The sequence below is a fragment of the Cygnus olor genome, chromosome 6, assembly GCF_009769625.2.
Source record: "Cygnus olor isolate bCygOlo1 chromosome 6, bCygOlo1.pri.v2, whole genome shotgun sequence".
NCBI classification, from domain to species: Eukaryota; Metazoa; Chordata; class Aves; order Anseriformes; family Anatidae; genus Cygnus; species Cygnus olor.
Window position 1 is genome coordinate 24,139,869 of NC_049174.1, and position 20,403 is coordinate 24,160,271.

Sequence of the window (20,403 nt, forward strand, 5' to 3'; positions counted from 1 at the left end):
TGGGCTTTGGGATCATGAGTGTGGAGCCACTAAAAAGGGTAGGAAGCAAAAGCAGCGCTCTTCACCCTGTCGTGGTCCCACACAGCAGCCCCACAAGGACCACGCTACTGTCCCCAGCCCCGGGGCAGCACAGGCAGATGGACACAGAGAGGCAGACACTGAAATCCCAGCTGCTGCCACCCACGCCAGGGACCTCGAAACTCGCAGCCTGCAGGGCTGTGGCTGGTGTTAAGCTCCATCCCGAGCTGCTGTATTAAAGTTTCGGTCACCTTCGGTGGCTGGATAAATCCTCCCTATTTATTCCTCGTCGTGGAGGGGAGAGGGAGCCGCGATGCCGGAGAAAAAATTAGAATTAGTAAAAAGGGTTAAGTGCATGTGGTTAAAAACCTCTTGCATTCTTCCCGTGCTTAGTGCACACGAGGGACCTGCTTGAAGCAATATTATCGGCGTGTTTACGCTGAACTGACCGGTCTCAAGCACGAACATTTTTTTTTTTTTTTTTCAAGCTCCAGTTTTCCTCCTCCCCCCTGCCTCGGGCTGCTCCTTTCAGGGCAAGAACAAGGAAGGAAATTGAAAATCCCAGCGCGCCCTGGACGGTCCAGATTTAGGGCTGCGGCTTTTGTTCACACAACCTCGCTTGGCTCCGAACCGGCCTCCGCCCTTCATCCCGACATCCGCAGCCGCGCTTCCCAACGCAGCGCCCGGGGGCCGGCAGCCACCGTGCCCCCCGCTGCCCTGCCTGCGGCTCTGCCCCTGCTCCTCCTCCTCCTCCCTCGAGCCCACAGCTTCGCCTCCGGCCAGCCGGGAGTTTTCTAAGTTTAGATGACTTTTTTCCCCACCCCGAGCCTGGGGTGATGCTGAGATGATGCAACCCCGCAGATGTGGGCTCCGCAGTTGTGGCTGCGCTGCCTCTTGGGGAGGCTGCTGTGCATTCACATCACCCTCGGATGGTCCCGGGGTGGCCACAGCCCTCCTGAGGATGCCTGTGAGGTGGCGCAGCCGCTGCTGAGTGCTTGCGGCGTTGTGGTTTTTGGTATCGTGCTGTCCTACGGCCGAGGACGTGGCCAGGGCTGAGCCTTCACCGTCCCTGCAGCAGTCACCTCCTGGCCAGGGCAGTGCCTTGATCGCTCACAGCGTGGCTGGACACCCAAAATCACCGGTCCCCAGCAGGTCGCTGCACGTTTCCAGCAGTTTCACAAGGTCCAGCCAAGCCAGGGCCTTGGGAAATCTGCTGGAACCTGATCTGTTTGTCCTGGCCACGCCGTAAGTCGGCTCCCCCAAACCAGCTGCCTTGTTATTGCTTGCAAAGAAAAAGGAGCTCCCAGCCCTGCTCTGCCTGGGGAGCAGCACTGCTGGTTTTAACGGGAAATGCAAACACTGGGCCTGCAGGTGGTGCGACGGCTTTGGGCTAAAGTAAAATATTTCTCTTGACAGCTGTGGTCGTGGGGAGTTAAGAGGCAGAACCCAGCTGGCAGCTTAGCTTGCAACAAAATGAGTGGTGACGGGTCTGTACCCGAGCTAACGGGCTGCCCTGCTGTAAGCCTGCGATGAACAGAGGAGGCCAGGTGCTCCCGTGTGTGGTTTGTTGGAAGAACTTTGCATCTGGCCCATCCTCTCCAGGGAGGGCCATCTCTCCAGGCGAGTCAAGGAGAGAGAGAGGTTGTGGTGGTTGTGGGTCTCTGGAGGTCTGCCCAGCCCAAAAGGGTTCCTTCCAGCGGCTGCTGCTGCTTCACTTTTCTTTTTTAAAGCTTTTATGGAGAGGGGAAGGGAGAGAAAGCTGTTGTGCTGCCCTCCAGCACACCCAGAGTTTTCGGCAGCGGGTGGACTCGTGGGCTACAGTTACAGGCCAGGTACTGACTTGCAAGCATCCCACCACGACCTGCAGGGTGAGCTACCAAAATGTGTCTCCGTTCTTCTTGGTGAGTTCCCAACGAAGCTATAGCAGATGGAGGGAGGAGAGCACTCCCCAAACTGCTGCTGGCTGCTGAGCCACGTCCTCAGCCCTTGTCCGGAGCCTGGTGGGGAGATGTGTTTGTGTTCCGGAGGTGCTTGCGGCTTTTGGAAATCCTGTAGAGCATGTAATGCCTGTTGCCTTCCCTGGGAGAAGGCAGTTCTGCATCCCCAAGGTACCGCAGGCCCTTGTGCAAGGAGGGGGGAGCTTGCTGCTGATAGCACATGGGCACGGCGGGCAGCAAGTGCTTTGAGGGCAGAGCAAGCTGAGCTAAAGGGTGGTGCTGGCCTGGGAACAGGCATTTATTCTGCAAACTTGTTTGTTCGTTTTCTGTCGAATTGAGGAAACACTTCTGGGTGAGGACAGAAGTGTGAGTTTGGAGCGGCCTTTTCGCAGGAGCAACAGCCCAAATCTTTTGGGATGGAACGGGGGCTCTGGCCACCTTAGCTCACAGAAAACAGACCTGAAGATCAAACCTCTTCCCTATCTTGTTCGTTAAGTTCTGATAGACACTGGCACTGTTATGCCAAAATGCCCCTCACCTTAGGGTGTAGCAGTGCCTGGATGGCCGGTGTAATCCTCTCCATAAGTTTCTCCCCTTTGTCCTATGATGGGCACGTGGTGCCTGGCACCAGCTCCGGCTGGCCACACCACGTGAATCTCCAGTGGTTATTTGCTTAAGATCATTTCTTTTTCTTTTTTTTTTTCTTTTCTTTAAAGATTTATTCCTCCTGTCACACGCAAAAAGCATGAGGGTGTTGAGTGGCACTGCTTCTGCACCTAGAGATGGGTTTCGATGTTTGGCACCGCTGACTGGTCTAATTCACACTGGTGTGAATCCAAAATTAAATTTCATGGCTGTGTTTTGATTATGCAACTTTTTCTCTAGTGCAAATGAGCTCAGAGTTTGGCCTCGCTGTTACTGCAGTAAGCTGAGCCTGCACATCCAGCACTGATGGGCTTTTAATTTTTCCTCGTTATTCCTTTCAGTCGTTGACAGCCATCAGGTGAGGAGAATTTCGGACACGGCAATGAGGACTTCCAGCTCTCTCGTGGGTGACGTGGAGCTTATGACGATGCTGGCCAGCAGCAGGGCGCCAGGGGCAGACCATTTCAGTTCCCCCACCGGCACTGGGGCTTTCCCCCTGCCAGGAACGGGGGGCACAGCGAGCAGCCCCCCTCCCGGTGAGTGCTGAAGCTCAGGTTCCCACACCAGCAGGACAGGGCTGTGCTGATTGCCCTGTCCCCACTTCCACTTTTTTCTTAACACCTCTGGGTGAAATAAGTGTCTCACTGGAATAGAAATGTAGAGGTTGTCTTAAATTTTTTTGTTCCTTATTTTTCCCCCTTTGAGGACTTGAACAGGAGCTGTCACATCCCAGGCAGCTGCCCCGGCTGCCAGCCACTGTTTGTCCTGGTGGGAGCACTCCACGCCTCGCACATTTGTAGTGGTTTTAAAAAAGTCTGGGTTTCTCTTGCCATGCAGACAAATACAGACAAATTTTGAAATCCTGACATCCCTTTTTTGATGGCAGAAATCCCTTTTTTGATGACAGAAGCCCTCTGTTCCCAGCAGTCCCTCTAGTTGCATGCGCTATGAGAATTAGAGGAAATGTGGGCAATGCTGCTGTGACCCTAATACTGCATGTCGTAGTGCTGGGTACCGCTGTGGGTGATGCTGCTGCAACCCCATCCGAGACACGTTAACCAGGTCAGCAGGAATATTCATTTCTCTTCTTTCTTGCTCTTTGTAGCCACTAGAAGCCAGGTGAGAGGCAAGAGGGCGCTGGCTTCTCCAGGAGACCCTGCAGACACAGAGACGATGCCAACAGCGGGGCCAGCCTGGTCCTTGTCCCCAGCTTCACGGTCTCATAGGGTGCTCCCCAGCACCCCCGTGCCTGGCTCCCCGGGGCAGCCCTCGTCCTCCCACCATGCTCCCAGCACCCAGACTGATGTGAGCAGTGCCACGCTGCACTCCGGGGACGCCACGGGGAGCTCTGCAAGCCCTGCGCTTACAGCATTGCCTGCCTCTGAAAACACTTCCAGAGGTGAGCTCTGCTGGCCCACGGTTCTGTGTTGTATCTCTAAAATATCTCTGGAAGCCAGGGACCTTCTCCCACCATGCTCCTTGCCCAGGCGCTACCTTTCCTCTCCCCCGTGGTGTGGTGCTGGTTACGTGCCTGAGAAGCTTTCAGATGCACAAGCTATGCCCATGATCACAAGCGTTTGCTTGCTACAGGAGTAGGGGTGTGTATGGTTCCTACTGCCTTCTAAGGACAGTTATGGGCTATTTTATGGAAAATCTGAACTTTCCACAGAAATGCTGATTTATTTATTTATTTCAGTGCTTGTTATTGTTCTGATGGTTAGCTGAAATTCCTGGCAGAGACCAGGAAAAAGCATTTGGTCGAAAAAACCCAACGTTTTCCATTACCCACCCCCCCACCCCCCCCAAAAAAAAAGGCAGGTAGAACCTTGGGACCTTGTCAGTGCCTTTTCATCAGGGTGGGGGCCCGTAGCAGCACAATCTCCCCACTGGCCCACTGCTGGCTGCAGAGCAAAGCCCAGCTTCCCACTCAAACCACGCCGCAGCAGGGCCCTGTGCTTCAGACCCAATAACGGGTTCCCCACAGGGGTTCTGTGGGGAACACAGATCAGCCCCAACCTCTGCAGCCTCCTTGGTTGACTTTCCCTGGGCCTTCCACATCTCGCCTGGCTTTGGGAAGCCTGGAGCAGGCAAGCTGGTTACTCCACCATTTGTAGACTTTTCCATGGGGGCTTCAGCGCGGTGCTTTCGTGGCGGCAAGCCACGGTTCTTGCACATGCAGTAACTCGGGTCTTCCTGAATGGAGGGGATTCATGCCTTTCCAAAAGAGCATTTTGTCCAGATTGAAAACTTCCTTTGCTTAATATCCATACGTGCAGTGTAAGCATCTGGGAAGAAAATGGATCCATCTGTTTATAATTTCATACATATAAATCCAACTCTTTTATTGTGCCGTAGCTGCTGGAAGCAGCTACCAGCCGTCCAACAGCTCAGCATCAGAGAAGAGAATTTGGGGGTTTCATGCCACCAGCTCCTCCATGTCCACGACAGCCACCAGAGGTGCCGGGAGGACGTTACGGTCTCTGCCAGCCAGCACCAGACTGGCCCATGCAGCAGAGATTTCCACCTCTGGTACGGAAACCATCACCTCTCCAGACCGGACCCGGTCCCCTGGCCCATCGGTGGGAGCAGAAGCTGGTGGTGGCACGGGTGCCATCGTATCCTCCACAGCCCCGCTGCTCGCCCACTCATCATCTGCCTCGGGCAACGCTGCCACGTGTGAGTTTTGATAGCTAGCTGTATAACTCAGAACATTATTTAAAGAGTCTTTATAAAAAAAAATACATCCTTTCTATTTTAAAGAAAGGAGGAATAATATTGTACTTGGCACATTCTGTACGTTTAAAAACATTTCACAGAAGTGAAAGTATGGATAAATATTATTCTTGTTGGAAGAGGAGGATAGATTTTTTTGTTGAAAACTTTCAGTTAATTTTGCAAGCAATTACTTCAGGAGTTCCTATGTAGAAACCGTTTTTACCTTGTCCTAATGATTTCCCAGTAGTAAATATTTCCGTATTGAATATTCACACATACGTTGTCTGTACCTAGCGATACCGGGACGAAACCTACCCAGCTGTTTTAGTTTATGAGGTTTTCTATTTCCTCTCTGCTTTTTCAGCATTTCACAGCAGTCATGGACCCAAGAGCATCCCAGCCACAGGAGAGGCAATGCTGCGCTCAGACGTGCCCCCCGCACTCGCCAGTGTGGCTGTGGGAACACTGGGGTCCCCCTCGAGCTCTGCCACCAGCCCTGACCCCTCCAGCAGTTTGGGACAGACCTTGTCCTCCTCGGTGGCCAAGGCACACCAAACTGATGGCTTGCAGGGAGACACAGACCTCACTGAGCATCCCCAGGAGCTCACCAGCTTGCTGTCTGCCTCTGAACATGTTTTTACAGGTAATGTGGTTAGTCTGAAAGAAGCCTGCTTTGTGGCTGGAGTGGGTTTTGCATCCCTGATCTTCATTTTTTTCCCATAGGTATCACCATCAGTCACTGTTGGATGTATGCGTATTTTTATTACCAGCTGCACTGGAACTAGGGGAAGGGTGGAAGTTGTTTTCAGTTTTGAAAAACTGCAAAGTAGCGGTGCCCTAGTTGCTATTGAAGTTCCCATACTGAGAAAAGCAGCCATTGTTTATAAATACATATGAAAAAAAGACCACTCATCATATGTGCAACTCTGTATGCATAAGTCAAATCTGTTTTTATCCTATCTTAGGCATCAGAAGCAGCCGTCAACCAGCTGACACATCGACAGCAGAGAAAGAAACCTCAGCTTCCTCTACCACCAGTGCTTACGTTTCAGCCGCCGCCACCGGGAGCGGAGGGAGGCCACCAAGGTCTGTCACAAACAGCAGCCGATGGGCGACAGAAGTCTCTGCTCCCAGCAGTGGCGTGTCCAGGACCTCGGGCACCATTGGATCCTCACCATCCTCTCCTGTAAGAGTGACCTATGGAGCGCGTGGGGCCAGAGAGACCACAGGTTTCAGCCAGCCTGTGGAAGACCCTTTGCTGCCACACTCTCACTCTCCTGCAGAAGGTCCTACAGGTGAGCTCGAGTTAGAGGTGAAGTCCCATTTTTATGGGGAGTAAAAGGAGGGTACTTATTTTATCCTGCACTACCTGTGTATCACAAAACATTACAACTATGTTGAATATACTGTTAAGAAGGATGTAGCATGATTTCTGGGTCTGAAGGAATTCAGCTCTTTCTCGAGGAAAAAATTTGGTTTAGTGTTTTTACCTAAAAGGCACCCATGAAAAGTTTCCTTAGGCCAAGAAAAATAAGTTACTTTCAAATCATGGTAATTTTTTTTTTTTACCATTTCCAGTTGTTATTGCAATTTCATAAGCAAGGGAACTAAGCACGTGGGGATTCAATCATGTCCCTGCAGTGCCGGGGACTAGGCTTCAGGTCCTGCGTTGCACCCAATGGACCATGCTGCTTCTCAGAAATGGAACCAGCTCAACGGATTTAGGGCAGCTTTGGGTGTGGTCTCTGAGGTCCTTCAGGCCATTCTTTGCTCCTTGACCCTGCTGTGGAGCTAAAGGAATCTGAGCCCACTTCTTCAGCCATGACCTTCACACACTGCTCAGCGTTGTGCCTGGTCTGAACTAAATTCCTGCCTTTTCTGGGTTGTTAGGATATGTGTTTGTTCTAGCAGCAAGGAGTGCCCTCAGGCACTTAATGGTGAAATCAAGTGCAAGGCATAGTCGTTCAGCAGTTTTTACGTAACAGCACTTTTCCTGGCATCAAAACACATTTTTTATGAGACGGATTTCTATGGGAAGGAGTCACATCTTTGGAAATTTCCTGTTTTCCCTGGATTTATGTCTTCTCATATTCTTCTACCTGTGCATGTACTCACTGCCTCTGGGTGCTACTGGAAGAAAGCTCATCTGTTTATTTAAAGTTTTACATATGAAATTTTTTTCTTGATCGTATCGTAGCTACTGGAAGTAGCCTTGTGTCATTCAGCATCCTGACAACGGAGAGGAGAACTGATTTTGACGCCACCAGCTCCTCCATGTCCACGACAGCCACCAGAGGTGCCGGGAGGACGTTACGGTCTCTGCCAGCCAGTACCGGACTGGCCCATGCAGCAGAGATTTCCACCTCTGGTACAGAAACCATCACCTCTCCAGACCGGACCCGGTCCCCTGGCCCATCTGTGGGAGCAGAAGCTGGTGGTGGCACGGGTGCCATCATACCCTCCACAGCCCCGCTGTTCACCCACTTGTCATCATCTGCCTTAGGCAGCGCTGCCACAGGTGAGCTCTGACCCCGTAGGCCTCAAATACCCGCTGTGTGGAGGAGTGAGGGGACGTTACGAGGTGCTGGACAACGCTATCAGGTGTTATGGAGGAATGTTTCAGTGAATGTTAGCTAATTTTTGCATATAGTCACCAGAAAAGCCCAGCCTTATTGCAACGAGCTGCCTGGCTCCCGGCTTGCTTTATTGTGGTTTCTGAGGTAGCACCATTTCACGGCAGGCCTGCTGGCTGTGTGGGAGGCAAGGCCGGTCAGCCCTGACTCCACCCAGGCAAACGAAGGCAATATTTATGGATCCCGTCCAGCACAGCCGTGCTTTGTTTCAGGTACCAGGGAGTTACAGGGTGCTGTAGCCCCATCTCACTTTGCCGCGGGCATCATGGGGCAGACAGGACAGACTGGAGCAGTGTGGAAGGTCAGTGAGCACACCAGTGCTCCCACCTCTTGTTTTTGGTGCCCTCTTCAGGGTGTCGTCCTGTGAGCAGCCTTCTCCCTGACCCTCAGGTTGGAAAGGCTTGTCTTTGCAATTGGCATCTTCTCCCACCTTGTATCTTCCTGAGGGCGGTGAGGGAAGAGGGTGTGCCTATCTGCTTATACTTTAATACGTATAAACCCATTTTGCTTTGTCGTTCTCCAGCCGAAGGAGCTATAACGTCAGCCAGGGGACGAAGCCTGCCTGATACTCTTCTGACCAGCATGCCCAGCTCGGTGACAGCCACCAGTGGTGGGGAGAGGACCGTGGAGCCCATGGTGGACACCAGCACAGGCAGCTCTGCTCCTGCTCAAGCCAGCACCAGCTCCCTGGACGTTGTCCTGCTTTCTTCAGTGACAGAGCCCAGGAGGCAGAGAGAGATTTCACAGAGCAATGCTGACCTCATTGAGCTTCCAACAAAGCCACTGCCCGTGTTTCCTCCTGGTGTTTTGGTGCCTTCATCCTCACCAAGTGCTTCAGGTGGGTTGTGTGGGTTCCTGATTTGCCACGAAGGGCCCCTCATCCAAGTTCCTACCCTTGCTTTCTGGTTTTAAGCTAGATTTTCCATATTAATAACCCCAGTTTTTGATGAAGGAAGCTTGAGCATTGCAGGGCTGGTGAGTTACTCACCTCTGCATTGAGGCGACACTTCTCTTGCCAGGATGCAGACAGCCTGGCAGCTTCTCAGGGCCACATGTACATAGAGCAAGTGTTTGAACTCAAGCATGAACTCAGCTGGGTTCCTACTGCACAGCTCTTAATATTCCAGCATGACGTTTTCAAACATCTTTTTATTATTATTATTATTATTATTATTTATTTTTCTCCCTACATTTAAAATTCTGCCTTTTTCCCAGAGCCAGCGCATCCTGCACTCCCTGGCCAGGGATAATAATATAATAAATATATGTATCTATGTCTATCTTTGCTTTGCAGTTCCAGAGAGAGGGCGGTGGCTTTCTGATGTTCCTACTGAGACTACGTATGTCTTGACCGTGCTCTCCACCCGTGGGGAGGGGACATCTCAGGATGAAGCTAACCGTGGCACATGGAGCACAGAAGTGGAAAGCCCCACATCCCACCCAGGCACGGTCGGAGAGCCTCACTCTGGCCCCCTCCCATCCTTCCCAGCATGGTCTGGAGGGGGACACGTCTCCTCTGACTATGCAGGGTACACAGAGCCCAAGGTCACCCTTTCATCCAGAGTCTCCACCTACTTCTCAGCCTCCAGTGAACCTTCCAGTGAGTCTTTCTGAACTTCACAGTCGTGGCTGAATTAGGACAAAGCCCCCTCCCCTCTCCCCCCAGCTCTTCCATGGGCTGATGTTTCCACCAACGCCATTCAGAGCTGTTGTGGGTGTTGTGGATGTTATTTACAAGCTATGGTGCTTCAGCTCATTGGTATTATGTGTCTGCAGCTGTTGGCGTTTAACAGAAGCAGTCTCAGGAATGTGTCCTGTATCTTCTTGCTACAGGAGACATCTAATACCTGCCTGGGTTGGGGTGACAATTATAAGTAGCCTAAATATGCCACTGTGACTCTAAGGGTACTGATTGTGCCTGTATATTTAAACACTCCTCTTCCCTTGGAGTACGCTTTGTATGTTAAATCCGTATTTAGGGTAATAGATATGTGAGGACTACCTAATCTGTGTTTAATCTGTATTTATATGTGCAATTTTATTAATCTGCATTTCAAACTAGAATTGCTATAGAGCTCAAGAGTGCTGTCTGATCTGTGGTGGTAAAATCAAACACCCGATTTTCAATCCTATTTCAGCTGTGGGAAGCAGCCATCATTCCCCCAGCAGCTTGAGTATGGAGGAAGAGATTTCCAGCCCCTACACCGGTCCCTCGTACCATTCAGCCACGTTAGCTGGTGGTGGAGAGGGGACGCAGGTGACAAGCGGTGATCTGGCCCATAGCACAGAGAGCTCCGCTTCCTACACAGAGACCGCCAGCTTTTCAGAGCCGATTTGGCCGGCATCAGCAGACCAGAGTGGGACAGTCAATGCCTCAGTTGGCAGCGCGGGCTTCGCAACAGAGACTCTCTTCACACATTCTTCCGAGATAGCCACTGATTCGTCTTTCCAAAATGATCTCACAAGTAAGTTAGTGTGTCCACATGTGTTTTTTGAGGGTAAGAGGGTTCCCATTGTCTTGCATTTATCTCTGTTGTGTTCAAAGCTCTCATTCATTGGTACGTGCAATGCCACCCATGGCATTGCAACATCTGGGAGATGTTTTCATGTCTCCAAATGCTGACACAAACAGAGGCCTCAGAGCCAGGTCCCTCCTGGCAGGGTACTCATTCCAGAAGTGAAGCCCTGAGCCTGAGCAGTAGCAGGAAAACTCTCCTGTTTTGATGGTCGTGGTATTTTTTTTGCATCCTAACTGGTTTGTTGTGGGTAATGCTTTCAGAAGTGTTTCATGCTGTAGGTCAGTATAAATTAAAGAGTCGGTGATAGAGTTACACCAAATTTTGAAATTTTAATATCCTATTCTTTAATTTTTAGTGATTGCTGAAATTATATGTACATCCTGAAATTCATATTATAAGATTGACTGCTCCTTTAATGCTAAATAATCTGAATTTTTGCGTACTGTTTTGCTACTCATTTAGGATTTCCTGACTGCAAAGTTTTCAGTCAATGAGTTCATGATAAGCTGCAAATTAACATAATGTAATAATTTCATCCTATAGAGGCATGGAATTCACTGTGTCTAAAAAGTGTCTAAAAACAAACTGACTTAAGAAGATGGATATATTTTAGTTTGGAAAGAAGGATAAGAGGGAGAGGGTTTTATATGAGTTTTATAAATAACGAGAGATAGAAAGAGCAGATGGGTTTTCCTGCTTAGCTTGCCACAAAATATCACAGAACGATAAGTGCTCAATCACATTAAAAAAGCAATACTGGAAGAAGAGATTTTTTTAGAAACCTGCACTTTTCATGGGAGTTTTGTGTCTGTTAAAGTTCATCGTTTTAGAATGAGCTAAGGAGTGCAGAAGACTCCTAATTCAATAGCCACACTTGGATTGTGTTTTAAACTTTTAGATGAGTGTGGACCTATTTATAGACAAGAACATTTCATGTATTTATCACATAGTTTTAATATGATATCAAAATACTTTAATTTTATTGTGTCATTCTGGTGTATTTTGTCCTTTACTCCAGGCTTTTCAAGTAGCCATCAGCCAGTCAGTAGCCTCGATGCTGAGAAAAGGACCTCAGTTTCTCATACGGATGGCACATACATTTCAACCACGTACACCAGAGGAGGAGAAAGGACCCTCCTGTCTATCTCAAATAGCAGCACCTCTGCTGACTCCTCTGAAAGTTCCACCTTTTTTTCAGAAATTTCCAACCCTTCTGACTCATCAAAATCTTCCATGGCACAGGACAGGAGGAGCAATGCATCCAGCAATGGCAGTTTTGTTGAACCATCTACGGAGCCGTTGTTGGTGCACTCGTCCCAGCCATTGACTTCTGCTTCTGTAGGCAACACACAAAATACGACTCTCTTCGACGCTGACTCCGAGGTGTTGCCCACTGGCAGATCATCTCTATCTTCATCAGCATTTCCACCCTCTTCCTCAGCGTCACCGCTGCATCACTCGCTCACATCAACACCACCAACAACTTACCTGTTGGCAACATCAGAGCCACCCGAGATGCTCTCGTCCTCTGTGATGGCATCTTCAGCTCCTCTGCAGGCTTTGTCGTCCTCTTTGTCCACTTCCTCACTGCTTTCCTCATCTTATTCATTACCATCGTTACCGCCTCTGTTTTCATCACCATCATCCATCTCACAGTCCGACGACAGCGGTCGAATAAGCACCCCCATAGCTACGACTGCGGTCAGGCGTGTGCCCTCCACGGCCGCCGTGGCTGGCAGCTCACCCCGAGAGACCAGCAAGCATGGTGGTACTCGCCAGCCCCCAAACACCACCACCTTCACCTCCACTACGTCTCCCCCGCTTCCCACGACGCCCACGGAGCAGCTCGGTGGCCGCATCGCATCCACGCCTGCTCCCACGGTGGTAACAGAGAGCACCTCACCGAGAGCCGCCACCTCCCAGGGGGGCACCGCTGGGAAGACACCGCCGCTGCTCACCACAGCCAGTGAAGCCCCGCGGGCAGTGCTGACAGATGCTCCCCTCAGCACCTCACCAAGTGCAACAAGCCACAGCGCCATCGTCCCTGCAGTAGCATTGACCACGGTGAAACCCCTTGTGCTGACAACATCAGCCAGCCGCTGGCCAACCCCGACTGATGCTAGCACCACGAAAACCCACAGAGCTCAAACACCTGCTGCCACTAAACACGTTTATACCCCTGGGGAAAGGACAGAAGCTACGGATCTCACCACTGCAATACCTAGTAAAGTCACCAAGGAAAATGTGCCTGCTACAAGTCCTCCTGAAGTCCCTCCAACCATTAAAACCACTGTGAGCATAAGAACTACTTTGGCTGCTACCAAACACACCACCATCCCTCCACCAAGTAGCACAGCTGGCGTGAGGACATCTCCAGCAACAGGTAATGTGTCTAATGGTCCTCATCAGTGGTGGGGCCAGCAGTAGCTGGGTCCCACTTGAAGGGTCTTTGAAGGGTTACTTATGTGTGTATGACAAGTCCGTTTTCAGCAGCATTTGGGAATAAGAATTCTGTCTCCATTCTGGTATTTTTAAGATAAGGGTTTAGCAATCATGCTGAGCTGCTGGGAAAAAAAAAAAAAAAAGAAAAAAGAAAGATGAACATCTTGGTGAATGTTTCCGATGGAAATGTTAAGCTGAAATTTGGGAATTTCAGAAAAATAAAGCTGATGGCTTTCCAGGTAAGCTTAGGATGCACTGTATATTTGTCATGAAGAATTGAAGAATAGACCAATCTCTCTCTTATTCGGGTGAAAAGGCACTCAGTTGGCCAGCACTCAGTATTTTTGTTGGAAGTTTTTCTGTTATCGCGACCGATGGCCGGTCTCTCCCCATCCTACTAAATAACCAACCCCTCAGGGGCCTGTCACTTCTCCCAGCATGTTACATACCATGGTCTTGCTGAGCACATTGTGGCAACCGAGATTGTCAAAGAGAAGCCGAGAAACATCTTATTCAACCATTTCAGATTAGGTTTTTAATTACCTTGTGGTCCAGGAGCGTTCTGTGAATCCATAGTGATATTAGAGGTGGGAAGGGTTGTGCTCAGGCACAGTGTTCACCCCGAAGAACCCAGGTTTGGCACGAGCAGACATCTCCCCGCACGGCTGAAGGGATGCTGCCTGAGCAGGAGTGGGGGCTCTCGGGATGAGGGAACGTACAGGAGGTGGCAGTGGCAAACTGCAGCACGTTGCGAGGAGTCTAGTGGAGAAGAGCCCTGTGGAGGAACAAAGGTTTTCATTTATCACTGCTGCCAGGCTCCTTATCTTCTCAAGTAAATATATTTAGCTGTTTTATATGAACGGAAATTGATTCTGCATTTAAAGTTCAGGAGGCTGACCCTAATGCCAGTGTAGGGTATTGTGTGTACTAATTGCATTAATCTCAGTGCAATACTGGCAGTAGTGTATATTCTACAAGTAATTAAGCATTAAAAGGTTATTTCTTGGGCTGATTGGTTTTAATTATAGGTATGGATTCATACCAAAAAAAAAAAAAAACTGTAGGGGATTTTTTTTTAATCAAAAACTAACGTAATGGATCCATTCTACAGAGTGATTCATATGCTTTCCAAGTTACTCTTCCCTCTAAATACTGAGTTTTGCCATTTGCCAGAATGAAAAATATCCTCCTGCTGCCTCGTGGGATGCTTTGTACATGGGCATCTGCTGCTGCGAGAGAAGGAACTGCTGTCAGCCCCACCATGCAAAGTGCGTGCCGAAGTACGGGGAAGCAACAGCAGAGGTTTTAAAATACACCCACTTGTTTCTGACTGCTCAGGTCAGAGACACCAAGTCGCCCTCTCGATGATGCTGAGATGGCCCTGCCAGACTGCCCAAGGCACGGGGATTATCCCCAGTCGCTGCCCTGAGGCAGGGGTCAGCTCGGGACTGTCTGGGCTGCGGGGGCTGCGTGGTGTCACGGGCATCGCAGGGGTGTCACAGATAGTGCATGTGAGCTTGTGGCCCCTGTGCTTTGTGTTTTAACCGCAAAGCCCAACCTTCCTGCCTCTGTTAGAGCGCTCAGCAGGAACTGCAAAGCAGATACGTACTGGTGGCACGTGAGCCGTCCTGCTCGTCTCGTAGTGCCGTGTCACTGACATGTCCTGCCCACACTCTGCCCTTGCACGCCTGTGACGCGTGCTTGTGCTCCTGCAGGCAGTATGCACAGTGAGAGGAGCCATTTTGACCAGACATTTTCTAAATTTTTGTTTTTTTCAAAGGGAAATATTGGGTATCTTCAGAATTTGCAGTCTGAGCTGTCTTGCTTAAAAGCTTCTGAGGCTGCCACCATTAATTCCCTGAAGCACCGTGTTTCCAGATGGCGTCTGCTCCCCAGACCCTTGCACACCCAGCAGGCAGTGGCTTACCAGGACTTTGGGAAGGAGCCCTTTCCCACGTGTCTAGCTCTGCCTGCTGGTCCCTTGTTCGATGTCCTCGTCCAGAACTGTAGCGTTGGTTGTCTTTGAAAAGCGTTCTGAGCCCTGAAGAGGAGCAGTGCTGCTGGGCGTTAATATTAACATGGATCAACGCTGGTTCCCAAGGGCTTTTGGATGAATATTCAAGAGAAAAGTGTTTTGCATTTATTCTTTCAGCTCCAGCAGAATAATTAAAAACAGGATAAACAGTAAGTGCAAACGATGCAATGAACCATCTGATAATGCTCAGGGGGTCACAGGAGAGAAGCCAAGTTGATCTTTTTTAGCGTAACAGTTGTTGATTTTTGTGATTCTGTAACTATAGGCTGATCTCTTTTTTTTTTTTCCCTGCTTTCGTAGATGTGGATAAATGTCTTTCCAACCCTTGTCCTGCATTGGCCACCTGCAACAACACCCATGGCTCCTATGTCTGTCAGTGCCCTCTTGGATATGAGCTGGAAAAGGGAAAGTGCAATTTGGGTAGGAAAAATGAAAGTGAAAAAACAAGGGAGAAAAAGATGGAAATAATTACCTGTAATCTTCTAAGATAAACTAACCTAGGCTCAGACAAATTCAGAGCTCAAGGTACCCCCCAACTACCACTTTTACAAGAGCCTTTAGCGTTTACACAAGTGCAGTGTCCAACGCGTGACCAGACAGTGATAGGTAAGAGTTTCTCAGCCTGCCCTAAAAACACACCAGCAGAGCAGTGAGCTCAGGCTTGTTAGTAAGGACAGATGTGCCACTTCTGTTTCTAATGTGTTTTACAACCCCAAAGCAGAGCAGTGAGCAGGGCTGTTGTACAACCTGACTTCAGTGGGCTCAGCCACGTGCATAAAATTAGGAGCCGTGAAAGCCTTTGTAAGATCAAGGTTTTGTTTCTTACCTTTCATGTTTTCTGTGCAGCACAGTTATTATTTGAGCTCAGGTTCTGGCTCCCTCCTTTCTAATAAAGGTCTTGAATCCCAAGGACTTGCAGTGTTCTGTTGCAAAGGGGAATTTGTTTTGCTGGAGTTTCTTCTGACCCTTAATCAGCGAGCTTTAAAGGCATGGACATTTTGCTAAGCGGCATGACTGAGGTGTCCCTGAAGGGTGTTTTGAAACCTTTCTTCATGTAGGAATGTGTCAGCTTCTAATTTAGAGAGTTGTTTTGGTTGTGCCCTGGACCGGTGTATGGGCAGATTATGCAGATACCATGAAGGTGATTCTAGTCTCATTTTTACCAGGAGTTGTTACATTAGAGCTGTCTGATACAAAATTTGTGGTGAAGATAGACTCTGTGGATGGGAAAAAATGGGAAAGAATTGGGAGCTTTATAATGTTATCTGCAACTGTATTTGTTTTTCTGGTGGAACATAAAACTTGAGCTCTGAGTTCTCATTTCCACTGAGTATCTCATGGCACTTAATACAAGATTTAGGGATATTATCTCTCCGAGGCTGATTATTGCATTCTGTTGCCATGAATCAAGTCTGAATCTAAGCATGGAAAAATGCATCTTTTGGGCCTCCTTTCAAACGTCATTGCTCATTCTGTCCAACAATTTAAAAAGAGAAAATGTCCTTTCTACAGTGCTTCAATTTGACTTGTCGGTTTGCTTTCCTTCCACTGGAGGGAGGGATAAAAGATTTGATGCATCTAACCTGAGTTATTATAAATTAGCTTTGGCACTTGAAACCACCTTGCCACAAAATTTCCCCCTCTCTCTCTGTGTTCAGAGGTCCTTTTAAATGAGCCTGTGTTGCTTAAACAGCTTTGGTTTATAGAAAGGATGAACGTGTTCCAACTCACCTTATTCTCCATTTTAGTAAGAATATTCATCGGCCAGGTCCCCCTGAAACCTAACATTACCCACGGGAAGTACTCGGATCCCAAGCAAGTGGAGGGTGAAATCCTGGCAATGGTGAGTGCCCCTGCTGGGTGGTGGCAGCGCTCCTCGTACGGTTGGGACAGGCAGCCACAAGGCTCTCTGGTCTGGGCTTAGCCCTTTTAATCGCTGAACCATCCTGGTGTGGTGGGAGCTTCTAAAGCTTCCCAGGTTTCTAAAGGGTGTTAATGCTTCTCTGAGGTCAGACGTTGGAATGGTGACTCTGGGGCTCACAACACTCACTGTAAATCTCCCGTGTGCCTGCCGGCTGTGGTGGCTTGGACTGCAGCTGGTGGCAGCTCACTCATAGCCAAATCCCATGGGACGAAGGGCAGCAGCAGAGCCCAGCCGAACATACGGTGCTCTCAGCAGCATTTCCCAGCTATGCTTTTGCAATCACAGTCAGTTCAGAGCAAGCTCTGGGGGTGATGGTGGGTTCCCCATATGCTGTGCCTTCACCCGTTGCAAAAAGACCCCTGGGATGGGGATATCTGTACATCTCTGTGCATTATTTAGGCAGATTATTGCATGCAAGAGTTCATCCAGCCATTCCTGGCTGCAGTTCATCCCAGCTCTTTTAGGAGCAGGTGGTTTGGAGATGTAGCAAAAGCAGCGGGGCGCTGGGATGAACTACCTGGGTGCTGCCAGCACTGCTTCTGCTGCAAAGGGAAAGCAAATGCCTGTGTCTGGGGGCTGTCCTGGAGCGAGGGGCCTGCTCGGAGCCATGCTGCTCTCTCCTCACAGCTGCTCTCTCCTTCCTTTCAGCTGGATGCCTCGCTGTCAGGCTTGCCTGGGTATCACCACTCCACAGTCAAAGCCACCAGGTAAGGGGCCATGAGGAAGAGCGACAAACAGCAACAGTTGCCTGAGTATTCGGGGTGATCAGCTTGAGGTCCTCATTTTGAGTCAGACCCAGCGGTGCTGTACTTAATGAAATCAAGCCCAGCAATAGTGCAGGGCATGGGAAATGCCTTTGCACCCTGGCCATCTCTCCTGGTACCGCTGCTGGGGACAGCTTGCCGAGCAACAGCCTGAAAAAAGCTTGTGCTGCCCAGGGTGGGTTTGTGGCTGTTTTCACAGTGAACATCCAGCACCCCATCCAGCCCCAAATCTGCCTCTCTGTGTGCAAGTTTGTCCTGCCTTTAAAGTGAGACAGAGGTCTGCTATGATGCACCTCTTTCTCAGTCTGTACGCGGTATCGTCTGTGTTAAACATTGCTTGCATTAATAATTAGCAGGTTGTTAATGTACTAACAATGGAATCAGACTGACCCATGGTACTCAGGGCTGTTTTGTTTTGTTTTCTGTTAGGGAGGCAAATTTTGTGCATGTTTCAGTGCAATCCACGTTCTCTTTAGCATCCAACGTGACTTTCTATGACATTGTCGGCAGCGTGCAAAGCTACATTCGGGCTTGCACATCTCCCCCCGATCCCTGCCACTTCATCTCCAGCTTGAAACCACTCCACAGAGGTAAACAGCATTGGAGAGACTGTGATGGGAGGGTGGGGGAACACGTTTTGGTTGGCTCCTTTTATAAAAGGGGGAGGAAGATTTTGGCATTTAGCAAAACCCCTCTGAAAGTTTTAGTCTCATTTCAATGGGAATCATCTGAAGATGATGTTTTAAACTGCTCACGTGGCTGTGAGTTGGGGAAACAGAGGGGTATAAAAGTTGTTCACCATTTGGAGTTTTTGGGCCAAGAATCATTTCTGTACCAAGTCCTCCACCTGCTGAATGTGCAGAAGGAGAAGCCCACCAGTGCTGGGCAGAACCTTTTCTAAGCTTGGCCCCAGTGGTGCTGCTGCCCCCATGCCCTGCACCTCCTGATCCTGCCTTCCTGAGGCAATGAGAGGGGTGATGTAGCCGTGAGTGATCCTGGTGGGATGCCAGGAGTGAGGATGGTCGGTGGCAGCAGCTACTTTGGGTGAGGTGGGAAGCCTTGGCCGGTCGTTCTGGCAAAGTAAACGTGGAGACGAGAAATCCAATGTGGGATTTCATTTTAACATGCTGTATTTTAAAGCCACACTCTACTGTTGTGGACTGAATCAATTTAAATGGCTTTAGTGAACCAGCTCAAATTATACTCAGTGGTTACCTCAGTTACAATGCTTCCGGTAAAGTCTACTTCCTCACTTAAAATAAGCAAAACTACTAAGAAACAAATTCTATTCTTGTGTAAGTACTTAAAGAAAAGATGTGAGATCAAACAATACGATGGTGCTCCCAGCAGGGAGGGGTTTGCAAAAGAGGAGCTTCAGGTGAGTGGCACATACTCCATACGAGCTCCTGCTTCTCATGAAAATGTTTTCATTTGTTGGTTCCATTCTACCTCCCAGTAAAACAGGTAGATTGGTGACACAATTTCCGTTGTTTACCCCCAGTTTTGCTGAATGCTCATTTCAACAAATCTGACTTTTTAGAGTAAAACATCGCTTCAAAGTAAGATAAATGAAAGGACAGATTCCATGATTTAAAAGTGAAAAGAATACAGGGCTTGATACTGACATGGAAGAATCTCTTTTGGGCTGAGCAAAATGTTTTGCTAGATATAAACCTAAAAAATGATTTGTTGAACTGTCTCGGGGGGAGGATGTGTTTCAGCTTGAGCCAAAACAAATTTTTCTTTTTAATTTCCCCTTCTGCCTCCAAGCTGAAATATTTATTATTCACCCACTCTCTTTTCCTGTACAAATGACAGTAGATATGCAAGAAATTGTGACGTGTTGTAATGTCGACTGTCTCATAGTGGAACAAATATTGTTTAAAAAAAAAAAAAGAGGTGAAAGTAGTGTATCAGCTGAATGCAATGCCTGGGGAAAGCAAATGTGCATGGTGGTGTGTTCAGAGAGAAACGTGCTGTTGTTGGCTGTGTCCTCCCAACAGTTGGCAGCTTGTGCAAGCAGAAGGACCCCGAATGCGACAAGGAGACTTCTGAGTGCACTGACTTCGATGGGGTTGCACTCTGCCAGTGCAAAAGCGGGTACTTCAAATACAACAAGATGGACCATTCCTGCAGAGGTATTGCCCTTTATGCAGCATTCTTGTTTTGGCCTGAATTCTGCTTAACTTTTTTTTTTTCCCCAGTTAAAAAAGTTGTGCGTGTGTGTGTGCCCTGTGCATCACTGTGTGTGCAAAAAGCATGATATTATGAATAAATATTAGCAGCTCAAGTTTCTTTTTGTTAGTTAGGGGACTTTTCAGCAGACACTGGAGATACAGTCTCTCTCTAGGAATAATATTATCTCTTTCTGGAGCATGCTGTGAGTCACAACGATGGAGAAGAGGGAGAAGGGGGCCCGATTGCTTTGGGCTCCAGTTCAGTGGCACAGAGCAGAGATGTAGTGCAGCTCTGCCTGTTTTGATTTTGTCTGAACTCTCGGCGAACTTGAGATAATTGCTTTAAACTCACAAGCTTATATCAATACATCATCACTATTTTTTAAATAAGCAAGTATCTGAAAATGATTATGAATTTATTTTTCAACGGGGTTCCTAACAGAAATTTTAAGCTTCAGGGTTATATTATTTTTTAGCTACTCCTCAGATCATGAAATTTCTTTTGCTACATCTTAAACAAGGTCTTTGTCCTTGTGCCAGCAGTCAGGGTGACTTTTGTGGGATCAGGGCATCCACTCCCTACTTGTAGCAGTT

General features: G+C 48.8%; 1 protein-coding gene across 3 annotated transcripts in view; it reads left to right on the forward strand.

The window, feature by feature from the left end:
• The window catches only part of HEG1 (heart development protein with EGF like domains 1), a 44,471-nt gene that overhangs the window by 11,026 nt on the left and 13,042 nt on the right, over nt 1-20,403 (forward strand). For 2 of the 3 annotated variants that reach the window (XM_040561271.1, XM_040561272.1), the window contains exons 2-16: nt 2,942-3,136; nt 3,706-3,999; nt 4,956-5,276; nt 5,680-5,958; nt 6,281-6,610; nt 7,513-7,833; nt 8,472-8,786; nt 9,243-9,548; nt 10,087-10,413; nt 11,486-12,850; nt 15,245-15,364; nt 16,693-16,787; nt 17,517-17,575; nt 18,062-18,222; nt 19,636-19,770. In XM_040561271.1, the coding sequence (XP_040417205.1) occupies nt 2,942-3,136; nt 3,706-3,999; nt 4,956-5,276; nt 5,680-5,958; nt 6,281-6,610; nt 7,513-7,833; nt 8,472-8,786; nt 9,243-9,548; nt 10,087-10,413; nt 11,486-12,850; nt 15,245-15,364; nt 16,693-16,787; nt 17,517-17,575; nt 18,062-18,222; nt 19,636-19,770 (4,623 nt within the window). Of the gene's footprint in view, nt 1-2,941; nt 3,137-3,705; nt 4,000-4,955; nt 5,277-5,679; nt 5,959-6,280; nt 6,611-7,512; nt 7,834-8,471; nt 8,787-9,242; nt 9,549-10,086; nt 10,414-11,485; nt 12,851-15,244; nt 15,365-16,692; nt 16,788-17,516; nt 17,576-18,061; nt 18,223-19,635; nt 19,771-20,403 lie in introns of those variants that run through there. The other variant, XR_005820988.1, reaches the window with a different exon arrangement.